This window comes from Ceratotherium simum, chromosome 23, assembly GCF_057802395.1.
Source record: "Ceratotherium simum simum isolate JZ-2026a chromosome 23, ASM5780239v1, whole genome shotgun sequence".
In the NCBI taxonomy this organism is placed as follows: Eukaryota; Metazoa; Chordata; class Mammalia; order Perissodactyla; family Rhinocerotidae; genus Ceratotherium; species Ceratotherium simum.
This window is the reverse complement of record NC_141922.1, coordinates 39,675,225-39,694,203: the sequence shown is the minus strand read 5'-3', so window position 1 is coordinate 39,694,203 and position 18,979 is coordinate 39,675,225. Positions and strand designations below refer to the sequence as shown.

The window sequence follows — 18,979 nt, the reverse complement described above, 5'->3', positions numbered from 1 at the left end:
AAACTTTCAAGAAATCATGACTTGAATTCCAGGAAAGAGCTTTAGGAATTTACTCATGAAGTATTTTCAATTAAATGCAACTAACAACATGGATATTTTAATAACTTTATAAGGAAAGTCTATTTTCAAAATGCAGTAGTAGGTGTTTTCTTCAGAAGCTCTTTAAGCTGTATATTTTTCCGAGTTAGGTGTTTGAATTTCTTGACTTAGGTTGCAAGGTACAAGAAGGAAATAATTTATACATTAATTTCAGCCTAATAAAGCCAACACTTTCTCTTAAAACTCTAAATTCATTCCTTATCAGCTATTTCTCACTTTGTCTCTAGGAGTCTCATTTTCTTCTTCTGATAGACGCGCCGCTTTTCTGAAGTCCCATATCAGACTGTACTCCAATGGTTCTCCACAACCTTCTCTGACCAGGCCTTCCCCGCCCCGCATCAGCAAACTTGAGAATACTTAACCATTGCTTCGCCAAAGTAGAAGAACGCGAGAGCTTGTCCACACGTTTGGTCAAAACGCAGTCCCCTAAATCACACATGCTAATCCCTTCAATTTCTCTTTTCACATCCACCCTTCTTCCAGCAAACGAACCTCAGATCTAAATTTAAGTCTGCCCCCCGCCCCCACCCCTGGCTTCTCCTACCTGCGGCCTTATTGCTATTGCCCTGCCCACTGAACCCAAGTTGCACCTCCCAGGCCTTCCATTTCCCAAGGGAAACAATTACTACTTGTTTCTCAGGGTTTTAAATACTAGGACGTGCTTTCTTCTTCCTCATTGGACCTGAGGCCCTGCGTGCTTTCCCCCGGACTCGACCTTCCGCGGCCCACAGCCACTCTCTTCTCGGAGCGCCACTTCCGGATCTGCGGTGTCTCCAGTTGAACGGTCCGCCCACCTCCTCGGGGCACTTCCTAGAGCTTTGTCGTAACCACTGGTGGGGTCGAGCGGAGACGCAGGCTAGCCGAGCGTAAGAGCTCTCCTCCTAGAAGGGGCCCTGAGTGGCTTCTCCAGCCAGAGAACTCCGGTCCTCCTGTAGAGTCGAGTGGTGGCGGTGGAGGGACAGTTTGTTTTGCGCACCGAGTGAGGCACACCCGGAAGTGGCTCCGTAGAGGAGCTGCGCCGCTGCTGGGGGCGGCTGCCAGGTACGGGAGGTGGAGGGGACGCCATGGTGCTCTGGCGTGAGCGTCAGCCGAGGGTGCGGTACGGCGCGGGGCGGGAGCCGGCCTGCTTCTGCTTCTGGCTTTACGGTGGTAGATCCGGCTGGGATCCGGGAGGCGAGGGCCTCGTGGGGCGGCTGGGCTGGGGAAGGGGTGCGGTGACCAAAGGGGAGCCCGCTCACTTCGTTCTCCCACTCCGGGGGGGCCCGCTGTCTTCAGGTCACCACCTCTTCCTCCCACTCGTAGCCAGGCGAGTTGAGGGGAGTTGTACCAGTGAGAAAGTTGCATCTGGAGCCGAGAATCCACTTGAGTTTTCTCTGCTTGTGTGGGAGGAGGCGAGCGGCCGCTTTGGTGGGGACTGTTGCTTTTCGGCCTCTTCAGCCTCTCCAGAGATATGTTTTTTCCTTCGCTTCACCACCGACTCAGTTACTTCTAATATTTCTATCTTCACCCCCTTCAGCTTCTGGCTTCGACTCCTCTGCACGTTAAAAGATGCTGGAGTCATATGTTACTCCAATTTTAATGAGCTATGTGAATCGCTACATCAAGAACTTAAAGCCATCAGATCTGCAGCTTTCACTATGGGGTGGAGACGTGGTTCTCAGCAAGCTCGAGTTAAAGTTGGATGTGCTGGAACAGGTAAGCTGTGTAGTGTCATTGATTGGAAACATTTTCAGCTTGTTTAGAAGTAAGCCGTTGTTTCCTACGCTGTAACTTTATGCTTTAAAAACTTAATTTTTCTGCTAACGTATTTTGGGCTACCCTGAAACTAGAGACCTTCCTTTACAGAATTTTTTTTTGTGGTTTGTTGCTAGTTTGTTAGAATCAGGTTCCCAAAAGTTGTCTCAACAGATGGAAAAACAATTCGTTGCTGCTGTTGTCAAAATTGTTCAGCCTATTGACTCAATTCTTAAGATTTACCTAATATGCCAGTTTACATTGCTAAGATTCTGTATTATGCTGGGAAATAGTACATTCCCGTTCTCCTTTTTGGGGAACAGAAGAGTCTGAAAGACAGCAAGGTCAGATCTTGAGGAAAGTTGTGTCTCGTAGTAGGAAAGATGGCATTACCAATGGCGTCCTAAGTGCTGAGTAGACACAGATTGAGAATGCCAACAAGATTGAAAACTTTTTTCTTAATCACTTCTTTTTAGTTCCTTTTCTTTCTTTTAACGTGAGAATGGTCTGATGCAAATGAACTGTAACTTCAAAGTTCATATACTTATTATTAATTCATTTAGTACATTTATTACTAACATGTCAGGCAACTTTACGGCTTGAAGATACAAAAATTATCTGTGGAAACTCAGAAGAGTCAGAGACCAACTGCTTTTTAGGAGATAAAGGAAGACTTAATCTGATGGTGATAGTTAGCAGTAATTTTTAGTTATATTCCACTGCTTCCTTTATTGAATAATCTAGAGTTAACACTGTGCCCAGCTTTCATAGTGAGATAACACCTATATGAATTGGACAGAGACTTAATACTCTTGGCTCCTTCCCCTTTCTCTCTCCAAGGTTAATTATCTTAATGTTTTATTTTTTTAAATGAACACAAATCCTAAGTACACAGCTCAATTTTTACATATGGATACACCTGTGTAACCACTATCCAGATCAAGAAACAGAATATTTCCTGCACCGCAAATGGCTCCCGTGTGCCCCGTTGTAATCAGTGCCTCACCCCTAAAACAGGTGACTGCTAGTCTGACTTCTGTCAACATAGATAAATTTTATCTGTTCTTGAACCTTAAATAAATTGGAATCACTTGTGTCTGGCTTCTTTCTTTTAACATTATGGCTAAGATTAACCCATGTTGGATGAGGGGTAGTTCTTTGTATTGCCTAGTAGTATTCCATTGTATAAAGGTTCACAATTTAGTTATTTCTTTGCCTATTGATGTACATTTGGATTGTTTCTACTTTTGGCTATCATGAAGAAAGCTCTTATGAACATTCTTGTACATGTATTTTGGTGGACATAGGTATTAATTTCCCTTAGGTGTATACCTAGGAGGTAGGTATTTGTTAGCTTTAATGGATGCTGGCAAATAGTTTTCCCGAGTGGTTGTACCAATTTACATTCTTACCAGCTGTGTTTGAGAGTTCCAGATACTTCACATTTTTCCTATTTCTTGTTATGTTTGTTATTTTAATTTTAGCCTTTTGGGTGGGTGTGTAGTGGTATCTCATTGTAATTTAAAATTGCATTTTCCTAATGACTAATGATGTTGAGCCCCTTTTCATGTGCTGCTTATTGGCTATTTGGATATCCACTTTTGTAAAGTCTCTAATTCTTTTGCCTTTTTTTTTTTTAATTGGATTTTCTGTCTTTTTCTTATTGATGTGTCCAAGTTCTTTATATATTTTGGAAATGAGTCCTTTGCCAGATAATGTTTTGCAGTATCTTCCCCTAGTCTGTGGCTTGTCTTTTCACTTTCTTAAAAGTGCCTTTTGATGAAAAGAAGGTCATCATTTTATTGAGGACCAATTTATCAATCTTTTCCTTTATGGTTTGTGCTTTTCATATCTTGTTTAAGAAATGTTTGCTTACTCCAAGGACATGAAGATATTCTCCTATATTTTCTTTGAGGCTTTATTGTATTCTCTGATTCATCTAAAATTAATTTTTCTGCACGTGTGAAGTAGAGGTCAAGATTCATTTTTTCCATTGATACTCAGTTGATCCACACCATTTGTTGAACCATTTCCCTACTGCATTGCAGCAAGTCTTTATTGTAAATCAGGTTGTCATATGCGTGTGTATTTGTTTCTGAACTCTTTATCTCATCAGTGGTCTGTCTATTCTTGTGTCGCTACCATAATGTCTTTTACGGTAAGTCTTGATATCTCATAGTGTAATTTGTACAACTTTGTTCTTTTTTCCTTCAAGATTGTCGTACCTATTGTAGGTTATTTGCATTTCCATATACATTTTAATTTCAGCTCGTAAATTTTGGAATTAATTTCCCCAAAAAAGAGAAACCCATTCACTTTTTTATTGAGGTTACGTTGAATCAATAGATTAATTTGGGACGAATTAACATATTAACATATTGTGTTGACATAGTATTGAGTTTTTCAGTCCATGTATAGGACATTTCTTTCTCTATGTTTAGGTGTTTAATTTCTCTCATCAAGATTTGAAGTTTTCAGAGAGATTTTGCATGTATTTCGTTAAATTTTATGTCTTTTTTTTGATGTTATAAGGAGCATTATTTATTTAAAAAAATTTTTTTCTAATTGTTACCAGTACATAGAAATACAGTTGATTTTAGTATATTGACCTTCCATCCCATGGTCTTTCTAACTTGTCTAATACTTTTTGGTGGATTCTTTTGGATTGTCGACATACACAATCATGTCATCTGCAAATAAGGGCAATTTTACATCTTTCGTTCTAGTCTCTGGACCTTTTATTTCTTTTTCTTTTGTTATTGAACTGTGGGTGGACATCTTGAGAATAGACACTCTTTTTTGTTCCCAACTTCTATGGGAAAGCATTCAGTGTTTTACCATTAAGTATGTTGTTAGCCATAAATATTCTTTATTGGGTTAAGGAAATGCTCTTCTATTCCTGGTTTTCCAACAAGGTTATAAAATCATGAATGGATGTTGAATTTTATCAAATATTACATTTAATGAGTTGGTATTGCATTTTATTAATGTGGTGAATTACCTTGTTTTCAGATGGAGTTTGCATTCTTGGAATAAACTGTACTTATAAAGTATGATCCTTTTTATATATGGTTGAATTTGATTTATTAAATTTTTGTTTAGTCTGTTGCATCTATGTTTATAAGTGATTCTGGCCTGTGATTTTCTTTTCTTGTAATGTCTTTATCAGGTTTTGATTATCATAGATATGTTGGCCTCATTAAATTATTTGTGAAATATTTGCTCTTTTTATAATCCCTGGAAGAGTTTGTATAAGATTGGTATTATTAGTTTTCTTTTATTTTATTGTGGTAAAATATACATATAAAATTTACCATTTTAGCCATGTTTTTAAATTTATTTTTTATTGTGAAATTTTTGTTGTACATTATTGTTTGTCAGTCACCATATAAGTGTATCCCTCCACCCCTTGTGCCCACCCTCCACCCCTTTTCTCCTGGTAACCACCAAACAGTTCTGTCTGTCCCTGTGTTAGTTTATCTTCCATGTATGAGTGAAAGCATGCACTGTTTGTCTTTCTCTTTCTGGCTTATTTTGCTTAACATTATACCTTCAAGGTCCATCCATGTTGTTGCAAATGGGACCATTTTGTCTTTTTTTATGGTTGAGTAGTATTCCATGGTATATATATACCACATCTTGATCCAATCATCAGTCGAGGGACACTTGGGTCGCTTCCATGTCTTGGCTATAGAGAATAATGCTGCGATGAACATAGGGGTGCATAAGTGTCTTTGGATTGTTGATTTCAGGTTCGTTGGTTAGATACCCAGTAGTGGGATAGCTGGATCATAAGGTATTTCTATTTTTAATTTTTTGAGGAATCTCCTTACTGTTTTCCCTAGAGGCTGCAACAGTTTGCATTCCCACAAGCAGTGAATTAGGGATCCTGTTTCTCCACAGCCTCTCCAGCATTTGTTGTTTTTTGTCTTGGTGATTATAGCCATTGTAATGGGTGTAGGATGATATCTTAGTGTGGTTTTGATTTGCATTTCTCTGATGACTAGTGATGTTGAGCATCTTGCCTTTTGGCCATCTGTATGTCTTCTTTGGAAAAGTGTCTGTTCATTTCCTCTGCCCCTTCTTTGATTGGGTTATTTGTTGTTTTGTTATTCAGTTGTGTGAGTTCTTTATATATTATGGAGGTTAATCCCTTGTCAGATGTATGGTTTGCAAATATTTTTTCGCAGCTGGTGGGTTCCCTGTTCATTTTGGTCCTGGTTTCGTTTGCCTTGTAGAAGCTCTTTAATCTGATGAAGTCCCACTTGTTTATTTTTTCTTTTGTTTCCCTTGTCTGGGTAGATGTGGAATTCGGAGAGATCTCTTTATGGCTGATAACGAGTAGTGTACTACCTATGTTTTCCTCCAGGAGTTTTATAGTTTCGGGTCTCACCTTCAGGTCTTTGATCCATTTTGAGTTAATTTTTGTGTATGGTGAAAGAAGATGGTCTACTTTCATTCTTTTGCAAGTGGCTGTCCAGTTTTCCCAGCACCATTTATTGAAGAGACTTTCCTTTCTCCACTGTATGTCCTTAGCTCCTTTGTCAAAGATTAGCTGCCTGTAGATGTGAGGTTTTATTTCTTGACTTTGAATTCTGTTCCGTTGATCTGTGTGTCTGTTTTTGTACCAGTACCATGCTGTTTTAATTACTATCGCTTGTAGTATGTTTTAAAGTCAGGGATTGTGATGCTTCCAGCTTTGTTCTTCTTTTTCAGGATTGCTTTAGCTATACAGGGTCTTTTGTTGCCCCATATGAATGTTAGTATTCTTTGTTCTATTTCTGTGAAGAATGTCCTTGGGACTCTGATTGGGATTGCATTGAATCTGTAGATTGCTTTAGGTAGTATGGCGATTTTAACTATGTTTATTCTTCCAATCCATGTGCATGGAATATTTTTCCATTTCTTTTTGTCATCATTGATTTCACTCAATAATGTCGTATAGTTTTTGTTGTATAGGTCTTTCACTTCCTTGGTTAAATTTATTCCTGGATATTTTATTGTTTTTGTTGCAGTTGTAAGTGGGATTGTCTTCTTGAGTTCTCTTTCTGTTAGTTCGTTGTTGCCATAAAGAAATGCAACTGATTTCTGTAAGATGATTTTGTACCCTGCCACTTGGCTGTAGTTGTTGATTATTTCTACTAGTTTTCCAATGGATTCTTTAGGGTTTTCTATATATAAGATCATGTCATCTGCAAACAGTGAGAGTTTCACTTCTTCATTGCCTATTTGGATTCCTTTTATTCCTTTTTCTTACCTAATTGCTCTGGTCAGAACCTCCAGTACTATGTTGAATAACAGTGGTGAGAGTGGGCACCCATGTCTTGTTCCTGTTTTCAGAGGGATGGCTTTCAGTTTTTCCCCATTGTGTATGATGTTGGCTGTAGGTTTGTCATATATGGCCTTTATTATGTTAAGGTACTTTCCTTCTATACCCATTTTGTTGAGTTTTTATCATAAATGGATGTTGGATCTTGTCAAAAGCCTTCTCTGTGTCTATTGAGATGATCATATGGTTTTTATTCCTCGTTTTGTTAATGTGGTGTATCACATTGATTGATTTGCAGATGTTGAACCATCCCTGTGTCCCTGGTATAAATCCCAGTTGATCCTGGTGTATGACCTTTTTAATGTATTGCTGTATTTGGTTTGCCAGTATTTTGTTGAGGTTTTTTGCATCTCTGTTCATCAAGGATATTGGTCTGTAGTTTTCCTTCTTAGTATTGTCTGTGTCTGGCTTTGGTATCAGGGCGATGTTGGCCTCGTAGAATGCATTGGAAAGTGTTCCATCTTCCTCTATTTTTTGGAATAGTTTGAGAAGGGTAGGTATTAAGTCTTCTTTGAATGTTTAGTAATTTTCTCCAGAGAAGCCATCTGGTCCTGGACTTTTATTTTTTGGGAGATTTTTGATTACTGTTTCAATCTCTTTACTTGTGATTGGTCTATTCAGGTTCTCTGTTTCTTCTTGATTCAGTTTTGGGAGGTTGTATGAGTCTAAGAATTTATCCGTTTCTTCTAGATTGTCCAATTTGTTGGAATATAGTTTTTCTTAGTATTCTCTTATAATCTTTTGTATTTCTGTGGTATCTGTTGTAATTTCTCCTTTTTCATTTCTAATTATATTTATTTGAGCCTTCTCTCTTTTTTTTGGTGAGTCTGGCTAGTGGTTTGTCAATTTTGTTTATCTTCTCAAAGAACCAGCTCTTTGTTTCGTTGATCCTTTCTACTGTTTTTTTGATTTCAATTTCCTTTATTTCTGCTCTGATTTTTATTATTTCCCTCCTTCTGCTGACTTTAGGCTTTGTTCTTCTTTTTCTAATTCTCTTAGGTGTAGTTTGAGGTTGCTTATTTGGGCTTTTTCTTGTTTGTTAAGGTGGGCCTGTACTCCTATGAGTTTCCCTCTCTATGCTTTGGCTGCATCCCATATGAGTTGGTACAGTGTATTTTCATTTTCGTTTGTCTGCAGATATGATTTGATTTCTCTTTTAGTTTCATCAATGATCCATTGGTTGTTTAGTAGCATTTTGTTGAGTCTCCACAGCTTTGTCACTTTCCCGGGGTTTTTCCTGTAGTTGATTTCTAGCTTCATGGCATTATGGTTAGAAAAGATGCTTGTTATGATTTCAATCTTCTTAAATTTATAGAGACGTGCCTTGTTTCCCAACATATGGTCTATTCTTGAGAATGTTCCATGTGCACTTGAGAAGAATGTGTAATCTGCTGTGTTTGGATAGAGTGCTCTGTATATCTCTATTAAGTCCATCTCATCAAGTTTTTCATTTAAGTACATTATTTCCTCATTGATTTTCTGTCTGGATGGTCTGTCCATTGATGAGAGTAGGGTGTTAAGGTCCCCTACTATTATTGTGGTGTTGTTAACATCTCCTTTTAGGTTTGTTAATGTACTTTGGTGCTCCTGTATTGGTACATATATATTTAAATGTGATATGTCTTCATGGTGGAGTGTCCCTTTTATCATTATATATTGCCCCTCTTTGTCTCTCATTACTTGTTTTATCTTGAAGTCAGCTTTGTCTGATATAAGTATGGCAACACCTGCTTTCTTTTGTTTGCCATTAGCTTGGAGTATTGTCTTCCATCCTTTCACTCTGAGCATGTGTTTGTCTTTAGAGCTGAGATGTGTTTCCTGGAGGCAGCATATTGTTGGGTTTGTTTTTTAATCTGTCCCACCACTCTGTGTCTTTTGATTTGAGAGTTCAGTCCATTTATATTTAGGGTAATTATTGATATATGGGACCTTGTTGTTGTTATTTTATCACTCTTTTTCCAGTTCTTTTGCATTTCTTTTGTTTCTCGTCCCTTGTGTTTTGGACTGCCAATTCAGTTTGGTAGTTCTGTATGGGGGTTCTCTTAGATTTCTCTTTCTTTATTGTGTGTGATTCTGTTCTGATTGTTTGTTTAGTGGTTACCATGAGGTTTGAATAAAAAATCTTGTGGATGTGATAGTCCATTTTTTGATGGCCTCTTCTTCCCTTAGACTAAGTCAATTTGATGCCTTTCTTCTTCCCTTTCTAAGTTATTTTTGTCACATTTTATTACTTCTTGTGTTGTGAGTTCTTGTTTAACATGATGAGTTTATATTTATTCTTGGTGGTCACCTTCCCTTGATCTTTGGTTTTGTAATTAAGTGTTTGGTAATCTATTTTGATAGAGGACTGCAATTTTTGTGGTTTTGTCGACTTATTTTCCTCCTTGTTCAAAACTTTGAATTCCATTTGTCTTTTTTTCCTCATGGATGAAGGCCTTCTTGAGCGTTTCTTATAGTGGGGGTCTTGTGGCAATGAACTCCCTTAGCTTTTGTTTTCTGGGGTAGTTATTATTTCTCCATTGTATCTGAAGGACATTTTCCCTGGATAGAGTATTCTTGGCTGAAAGTTTTTGTCCTTCAGAATTTTGAGTATATCGTTCCACTCTCTCCTAGCCTGTAAAGTTTCTGTCGAGAAATGGGCTGAGAGCCTGATAGGAAATTCTTTGTATGTTGTTTTTTTTTGCCTAGCTGCCCTTAATATTTTTCTTTGTCGTTGACTTTTGCTAGCTTTACTACTGTATGCCTTGGAGAGGGTCTTTTCCTGTTGATATATTTAGGAGATCTATTGATTTCATTCACTGGTATTTCCAGCTCCTTCCCCAGGTTTGGGAAGTTCTCAGCTATTATTTCTTTGAACAAGTTCTCTGCTCCTTTTTCTCTTTCTTCTCCCTCTGGAATACCTATACTCCTTATGTTGGATTTCCTAATTGAGTCGGATATTTCTTGGCGAGTTTCTTCATTTCTTTTTTAGTTTTAGTTCTCTTTCCTCCTGCATCTGGAGCATTTCTGCATTGCTGTCCTCTGTATTGCTAATTCTTTCCTCCATATTGTCAGCTCTGATGCTTAAGGCTTCCAGATTTGTCTTTATCTCCTCTCTTGTGTTTTTCATCTCTATGATTTCTGATTGGTTTCTTTTTTATAGTTTCAATTTCTTTTGTGAAGAAACTCCTGATTTCATTGAATTGTGTGTCTGTGTTTTCATTGAGTTGTGTGTCTGTGTTTTCTGGTATTTCATTAAGCTTTTTTATGATGGCTATTTTGAATTCTGTCATTGAGGTTATACATTTCTGTGCTTTCCAGGTTGACTTCTGGGTGCTTGTCATTTTCCTTTTGGTCTGGAGATTTAATGTGTTTTTGGATAGTGCCTGTTGGTGTTGGCTTACTTTTCCTCATAGTGAAAGTATATGGTCGCAGTTTCCTCTTGCTGCTGCTGGGTGGGGGTCAAGGGCTGTGTATTCTGGCCTGCCTCAATCCGTGGGCACTCTCGTTGGCCCCTGGCTGATCTGAGGCGTGGCTGCTGGGGGTGAAGTGTGGCAACAGCTGGGACTAGAGCACAGCTAGGCTGAAGCAGCTAGGGCTCGGGTGTGAATGGGTTGAAGCAGCTTCAGCTGTAGTGCTGCTGGGCTGAAGAAGCAGGAGCTGGAGCACCGCTGGGCCGAAGAAGCTGGAACTGGAGTGCAGTGGGCCGAAGAAGGAGGAGCTGGAGTACTGCTGGGCCAAAGAAGGAGGAGCTGGAGCGCCACTGGGCCGAAGAAGGACAAGCTGGAGTGCTGTTGGGCCAAAGAAGCTGGAGCTGGAGTGCTGCTGGGCCGAAGAAGCTGGAGCTGGAGTGCTGCTGGGCGGAAGAAGCTGGAATTGGAGTGCGCTGGGCCGAAGGAGGAGGAGCTGGAGCGTCGCTGGGCCGAAGAAGCTGGAACTCCTTCCACTTACTCTGGGGATTCCAGTACTTCAGTCCTTGGGTGTATGGCTGCCTGGGTGCCTCAGACGTCCACTGTGTTGTGTGAATAGCTTCTGTTGGAATATGAATATCCTTTTTGTTGTGTCTTAGAGGGGGAGAGTTCAGTGAGGGAAGCTCACTCTGCCATGATGCTGACGTCATTCCTTAACCATTTTTTTTAATTGACGTCACATTGGTTTATAACACTATATAAATTTCAGGTGTGCATCATATTTTGTCTTCCGTATAGACTGCATGGTGTTCACTAAAAATCTAGTTGCCATCTGTCACTGTACACATGTGCCCTTTTACCCCTTTTGCCCTCCCCCCAACCCCTTCCCCTCTGGTAACCACTGATCTGGTCTCTCTACCTGTGTGTTTGCTTATCTTGCACATATGAGTGAAGTCAACTGTAATTGTCTTTCTGTGTCTCTGACCTGTTTTGCTTAGCATGATACCCTCAAGGTCCATCCATGTTGTTGCAAATGGCAAGATTTTGTTTTTTTTTATGGGTAATATTCCATTGTGTGTATATGCCACATCTTTATCCATTCATCTGTTGATGGGCACTTAGTTTGCTTCCAAGTCTTAGCTATTGTGAATGATGCTGCAGTAAATGAACATATGGGTGCATAAATCTTTTTGTATTAGTGTTTTCATGTTCTTTGGATAAATACCCTGAAGTGGAATAGCTGGATCATATAGTATTTCTATTTTTAATTTTTTGTCTCCATATTGTTTTCCATAGTGGCTGCGCCAACTTACATCCCCACCATCAGTGTATGAGGGTTCCTTTTTCTCCACATCCTTTCCAAGACTTATTTCTTGTCTTTTTAATAATAGCCATTCTGATGGGTGTGAGCTGATATCTCGTTGTGGTTTTGATTTGCATTTCACTAATAATTAGTGATGTTGAACATCTTTTCATGTGCCTGTTGACCATCTGTGTATCTTCTTTGGAAAAAATGTCTATTCATATCCTCTGCCTGTTTTTTTTTTTTTTTTTTAAGGCTCCCCCCACCCCGCCCAAAGCCCCAGTAGACGGTTGTATGTCATAGCTGCAAATCCTTCTAGTTGCTGCACGTGGGACATGGCCTCAGCATGGCCGGAGAAGCGGTGCGTTGGTGTGCGCCCAGGACCCGAACCTGGGCCGCCAGCAGCGGAGCACACGCACCCAACCGCTAAGCCACGGGGCCAGCCCCTCTGCCTGTTTTTTGATCGGGTTTTTGTTGTTGAGTTGTATGAGTTCTTTATATATTTTGACTATTAACCCCTTATTGGATATATGATTTATAAATATTTTCTTCTTGGATATATGATTTACAAATATTTTCTTCCAATTGGTACATTGTCTTTTCATTTTGTTGATGGTTTCCTTTGCCATGCAGAAGCTTTTTAGTTTGATGTTGTCCCACTTGTTTGTTTTTTCTTTTGTTTCCCTTACCTAAGGAGACTGATATTCAAAAAGATACTGCTTAAGTCCGATGTCAGATTGCATACTGCCTGTGTTTTCTTCTAGGAGTTTTATGGTTTCAGGTCTTACATTCAAGTCCTTAATCCATTTTGAGTTAATTTTTGTGTGTGGTGTAAGGTAATTGTCTACTTTCATTCTTTTGCATGTGCATGTACAGTTTTCCCAACACCGTTTATTGAAGACTTTCCTTCCTCTATTGTATGTTCTTGGTTCCCTTGTCAAAAATTAGCTGTTCCACCATTTTAACTATTTTTGATTGTACAGATCTGTGTCATTGATTACATTTACGTTGTTGAGCAACCATCCCCACCATCCATCTGCAGAACTTTTTCAATTTCCCAAACTGAAACTCTGTGTCCATTAAGCACTAACTCCCCATTCTCTCCTTCTACCCTGGCAACCACCATTCTACTTTATGTCTCTATGAATTTGACTGTTCTAGTACTTTATGTAAGTGGAAACATGCAATATTTATCCTTTTGTGACTGGCTTATTTTACTTAGCACAATGTGTTCAGGGTGCATCTATGTTGTAGCGTGTGTCACAGTTTCCTTCCTTTTTAAGGGTGAATAATATTCCATTGTGTGTATATACCACATTTTGTTTATCCATTCCTCTGTTGATGCACATCTGGTTTGCTTCCACCCTTTGGCTATTGTGAATGATGCTGCTGTGTACATGGGTGTACAACTATCTGTTGGAGTCCCTGCTTTCACTTCTTGGGTATACCCCTAAAACTGGCGTTGCTAGATTGTATGGTAATTCTGTTTAATTTTTTGAGGAATTGCCACACTGTTTTCCACAGCAGCTGCACCATTTTACGTTCCTACCCACAACGCACAAGGGTTCCAGTTGCTCCATGTCCTTACCAACACTTGTTATTTTTTGGTCTTTTGATTATTGCCATCCTAATGGGTATGAAATAGTATCTCGTGGTTTTAATTTGCATTTCCCTGATCATGGGTGATGTTGAGCATCTTTTCATGTGCTTATTGGCCATTTGTTTATTTTCTTTGGGGAAATGTCTGTTCAAGTTCTTTGCTTATTTTTTTAGTAGGGTTTCCTTTTTGTTATTGAGTTGTAGGAGTTATTTATGTATTCTGGATATCAATCCCTTATCAGATATGATTTGTAAATACTTTCTCCAATTGTGGCTTGCCTTTCCACTCTGATAGTGTCCTTTAATGAGGAAAAGTTTTAAATTTTGAAGTCCAACTTACCAGTTTTTCCTTTTGGTGTTATATCCAAGAAATCATTGCTAAATCCAATGTCATGAAGCTTTTCCCCTATGTTTTCTTCTAAGAGTTTTATAGTTTTAGCTCTTATATTTAGGTCTTTGATCCATTTTGAGTTAATTTTTGTATATGGTAGAAGGATCAAACTTCATTTATTTTTGCATGTGGATATCCAGTTTTCCCAACACTATTTGTTGAAGACTGTCCTTTCCCCTTTGAATGGTCTGGGCATCCTTCTTGAAAATCAGTCGGCTATAGACGCAAGGGTTTTGTTTCTTATTTTGTTGTGACTTATTTGTTGTTCTGTTTTCTTCATCAATATTGCTAGGGTTTTATTAATTTCATTAATATTTGCAAAGAACCAACTTTCTTTTTCTATATCTGCTTTTTCTGTCATGCATTTTTGCTGTTATTTTCATCTTTTCTTTCAACTTTCTTTGGATTCTATTTGCTGTTGTTTTCTCTAGCTTCCTGAGGTGGAGGCTTAGGTCATTGCTTTTATTTTCAACCTTTTTCTACTTAAATATATGCATTTGATGCTAAATTTCTTTAACCACCTATTTAGCTTTATCATACAGAATTTTATATGTTGTCTCTTCATTATTATTCGGTTCAAAAAATTTTTAATTTCCATGTTGGTTTCTTTTTTGATCCATGGATTATTTAGAAGTGTATTGCTTAATTTCCAAACATTTGGGGAATTGCTAATTATCTTTGTTACTGATTTCTAATTTAATTCCATTGTAGTCAGCACATTCTCTGTATGATTTCTATCCATCATAATTTATGACTCAGTATATGGTTTATTTTTGTAAATGTTCCATGAGCAAATAATAAAAGATGTATATTCTGCAGTTGTCGTATTCTTCCATAAATGTCAGTTACTTCAGATTCGTTAATAGAGTTCTTCAAATCTTGTAAACGCATATGGATTTTCATTGTCTGCTTGTTCCATCATTTAATGAGAGGTATGTTAACGTTTTCAACTATAATTGTGAATTTGTCTACGTTCCTTTTTTAGTTTTGTCAACTTTCACTTTATATATCTTGAAATTAAGTACATACAAATTTAATATTGTGATATCTTATTGTTGAATGTACTTAAAATTATTCTGAAATGTGTCCTTCTTTCACTCTAGTAATTCTTCTTGCCTTAAAATTTTTTAAATTATACCCTTAAAAATTACTTCAGTTGTTTCTCTAAAGATTACAAAGTGCACCTTTGACTTAGTACTGTTTTCTGAACAATCTTACAGCAGTTTAACTGCATGTGCCCTCCCCCTTCCCCACTTGTTTTTGGTATTGTTGTCCTTGTTTTTGCTTGTTTAGTTTGGGTTATCCTGTTGTTTAGTTGGATTTAGTTGGTTTTTCTGCTGTCCTCAGGTGGAAACTTAGGTTATTGATCTGAGAGAGACTTCTTATTTTCTATTATAGACGTTTATAGTTATAAATTTCTGTAGCTGCGTCCCATGAGTTTTGCTGTGTTGTGTTTTCATTTTCATTTAGTTCAAATGTTTTCTGATTTTCCTTGAGATGACTGTGTATTCTTGCAGTTGTTGGGTGGAGTGGTTTATTAGATATCAGGTCTAATTGGTTGATAGTGTTCAGTCTATATCTTTGTTGATTTTTCTCTGTATTGTTCTATTCATTATTATAAGTGAGGTATTAAATGATTATTGTTGAATTATCTATTTCTCTTTTCACTTTTATCAGTTTTTTTTTTTAAGTGACTTTTTTTGTGTGTGTGTGTGAGGAAGATCAGCCCTGAGCTAACATCCATGCTAATCCTCCTCTTTTTGCTGAGGAAGACCGGCTCTGAGCTAACATCTATTGCCAATCCTCCTCCTTTTTTTTTTTTCCCCAAAGGTCCCCCCAGTAGATAGTTGTATGTCATAGTTGCCCATCCTTCTAGTTGCCGTATGTGGGACGCGGCCTCAGCATGGCCGGACAAGCAGTGTATCAGTGCGCATCCAGGATCCAAACCAGGGCCGCCAGCAGCGGAGCGCGTGCACTTAACTGCTAAGCCATGGGGCCGGCCCCTATCAGTTTTTGATTTATGTATTTTGGGGCTCTGTTGCTGTGCTCATATGTTTTATATTTTCTTCTTGAATTGACCCTTTTATCATTATGTAGTGTCCTGTGTTATCTTTAGTAACATTTTTTTTTCTTAGTCTTTTTTGTCTGATAATAGTATAATCACTTCAGCTCTGTTATGATTACTGTTTGCATGATACTTGTTTTTTTTCGGTACACTGCATTTTTAACTATCTTACCACTTTTGCCTTGTGTTTCTTCAAGCCCAGTACCATACTGTTTGAAAGTTTTACAGGCATGTTATTTGGCTTCAACTACCTCTTTCAAATTTCATCTTGTTAATTGTAATTTCAACATATGACTGGGATAAATTATTTTTAATTACTACTTATTTGCATTGGAGAACAATCATATGAAAAACAAGTAGAGGAAAATACTGCTGGAAAGTAAGATCACAGAAATTAAAATTCCTTGTATGCCTAAAATAGAATCCTATACCTTTTCTCTAAACAGCAAGAAAATGTGGTGATTTAAAGTATTTAAGGCAAGGATCTGGATCACATGACTTCCTGGGATCTCATTTATTTTTTTGTTGAGGTATAATTGACATATAACATTATATTAGTTTCAGGTATACAACATGATTTGATATTTGTTTACAGTCATGCACTGCATAATGACATTTCAGTCAGTGATGAACCATATGTATGAGGGTGGTCCCATAAGATTAGTACCATATAACCTAGAAGTGTAGTAGGCTATACCATCTAGACTTGTGTAAGTATTCTCTGTGATGTTCGCACAATGATGAAATTGCCCAATGACGAATTTCTCAGAATGTATCCCTGTTAAGTGACACGTGACTGTATTTTGCAAAATGATGACCATGATAAGACATGTGTCACCATACATAGTTAAAAAATTTCTTTTTGTCTTGTGATGAGAACTTTCAGGATTTACTCTCAGCAACTTTCAAATATGGAATACAGTATTATTAGCTATAGTCACCATGCTGTACATTACATCCCTATGACTGATGTATTTTATAACTGGAGGTTGGTACCTTTTGACCCCCTTCACACATTTTGCCCACCCGCCACCCAATGCCTCTGGTAACTACTAATCTGTTCTCTTTATCTATACAGAAAAAAGATACATCTTTAAAATTTTTTAAAAATTTTTTAAAAATTTTTTTAAATCTTATTATTTTCAACCTATTTGTGGTTTTGAATCTAAAGTATGTCTCTTGTAGAGAACATATAGTTGGATCTTGCTAGTTTCTAAAATTCAGTCTGACAATCTTTGCCTTTTGATTGGAGTATTTAATCCATTCACATTTAATGTTTTTATTCATATGGTTGGATTTCCATTTACCTTTTTGGTATTTTCTATGTGTCTCATGTCTTTTTTGTCTCTCTCATAATCTTTTATTACCTTCTTTTATATTAGGTAGATATTTTCTGGTGTTTCATTTTAATTCCTTTGATTTTCAAATTATTTTTGAGTTATTTTCTTAGCGGTTGCTCAAAAGATTACAATATGCATCTAATTTATCACAGTCTATTTGAAATTATTTCTAACTTTATTTCATTAAAATACAGAAACTTTCTCCACTGTAGCTCCATTTCTTCCCCCCTCTTTGTGCTATTATTGTCACATATATTGAATTTTTACAATATAAGCCCAACAGTACAATTTTATAATTATGTTTTATGTAATTGCCTTTTAAATCAGTTAGAAGGAAAAAGGAGAAAAAAATGCATTTATACTGTCCTTTAATAATTGTCTACATAATTACTTTCATTGGTGTTTTTTGTGTGGATTAGAATTACCATCTGGTATTACTTCCTTTCAGTCTGAAGAACTTCTTTTAGTATTCTATTAGTAATGAATTATCTTAGTCTTGGATTATTTGAGTATGCCTTCATTTTTGAAGGATATTTTTGCTGGAGATAGAATTTTTGGTTGACATTTTTTTTGTTATTTGAATATTTCATCTCACTACCTTTTTGCCTTTATTGTTTGTATTGAGAAGTTACCTGCTAATCTACTAAGAGTTTCCTTGTACATGACAAATTGATTTTCTGTTTCTGCTTTCAAGATTTTCTTTTTGTCCCTGGCTTTCAGCATTTTTACTAGGATATGTCTGGATGTGGATTTGCTGGTTCTTTCTTCCGCCAGCTCAAATCTGATGTTCGGCTCTTTTAGTGAATTCTTCATTTTGTTTATTGTTCTTTTTAACTCCAAAATTTCCATTTGGTTCTTTTTTGTAATTTCTATCTTATTATTGATATTTTCTATTTGATGAATCACTGTTGTCATATGTTTTTTTATTTAAATATGGTTTCTTTTGTTTCTTTAAAAATATTTATAATAGATATTTTGAAGTCTTTGTCTATTAAGTCCTACATTTGAGCACCCTCAGAGATAGTGTCTATTAAATACTTTGTGTGCTTTTCATGTTTCATAATTTTTGGTTGAAAACTGGACATTTTGGATAATATGTTGTAGCAACTCTTAATTCTGATTTCCTCCCTCCAGCGGATGGTTGTTGTGCCTGTTGGTTTATTTATTTGTTTAGTAACTTACCTAGATTAAATTGGTGGTGTCTCTTTCCCCTGCAGTATGTGGCCTCTGATGTCTGTGCTGGTTTTTTTTTCTTTCCCCAAATTCTTTCTGTTTCTAGGCCTGGCTTTCTAGAGGTTACCCCTGGGTTACTATAACTTAGTCATCAGCCAGTGATTGATTAGAGGTTGTTTAAACCTTTGAATCAGTAAGGCTTCTGCTCTTTGGCTTGGGATATATACATGTACTAGATTATGCTTTCAAAGTTCAGGGAGTTTACAAGTCTGATCCATTTTTTTACTTACTGTGTTTACAAGGTCTCTTGGTCAAGCGTGAATGAGCAGCTTGTTAGGGCCCTCTCCAGTGTCTTCTGAGTACGCATAACCTGGCACGTGCATATGGCTTTCTAGACTACCAGGAACATGTGAGGTCATAGCAAGTCCATCTTTGGCTGTCTTGTTCTGTGGTGCTTTCTGTTAATTTCCTGGCTGGTCTGCTGTTTTATTGCTTGCACCAACGAGTATTGTGACCTCAGGCTAGCCTTCCCTTATTTCCCATGAGTTTTCTTTTGT

The 18,979-nt window shown here is 37.5% G+C and overlaps 1 protein-coding gene across 5 annotated transcripts in view; it reads left to right on the top strand.

Moving 5' to 3' along the window:
* Positions 1 to 907: 907 nt before the first annotated feature.
* VPS13B (vacuolar protein sorting 13 homolog B) overlaps positions 908 to 18,979 on the top strand; it is a 741,189-nt gene continuing 723,117 nt past the window's right edge. For 2 of the 5 annotated variants that reach the window (XM_087447588.1, XM_087447586.1), the window contains exons 1-2: positions 908 to 1,140; positions 1,616 to 1,794. In XM_087447588.1, the coding sequence (XP_087303714.1) occupies positions 1,648 to 1,794 (147 nt within the window). In that variant the 5' untranslated portion in view covers positions 908 to 1,140; positions 1,616 to 1,647. Of the gene's footprint in view, positions 1,141 to 1,165; positions 1,249 to 1,615; positions 1,795 to 18,979 lie in introns of those variants that run through there. The other 3 variants (XM_087447584.1, XM_087447587.1, XM_087447585.1) reach the window with 3 other exon arrangements.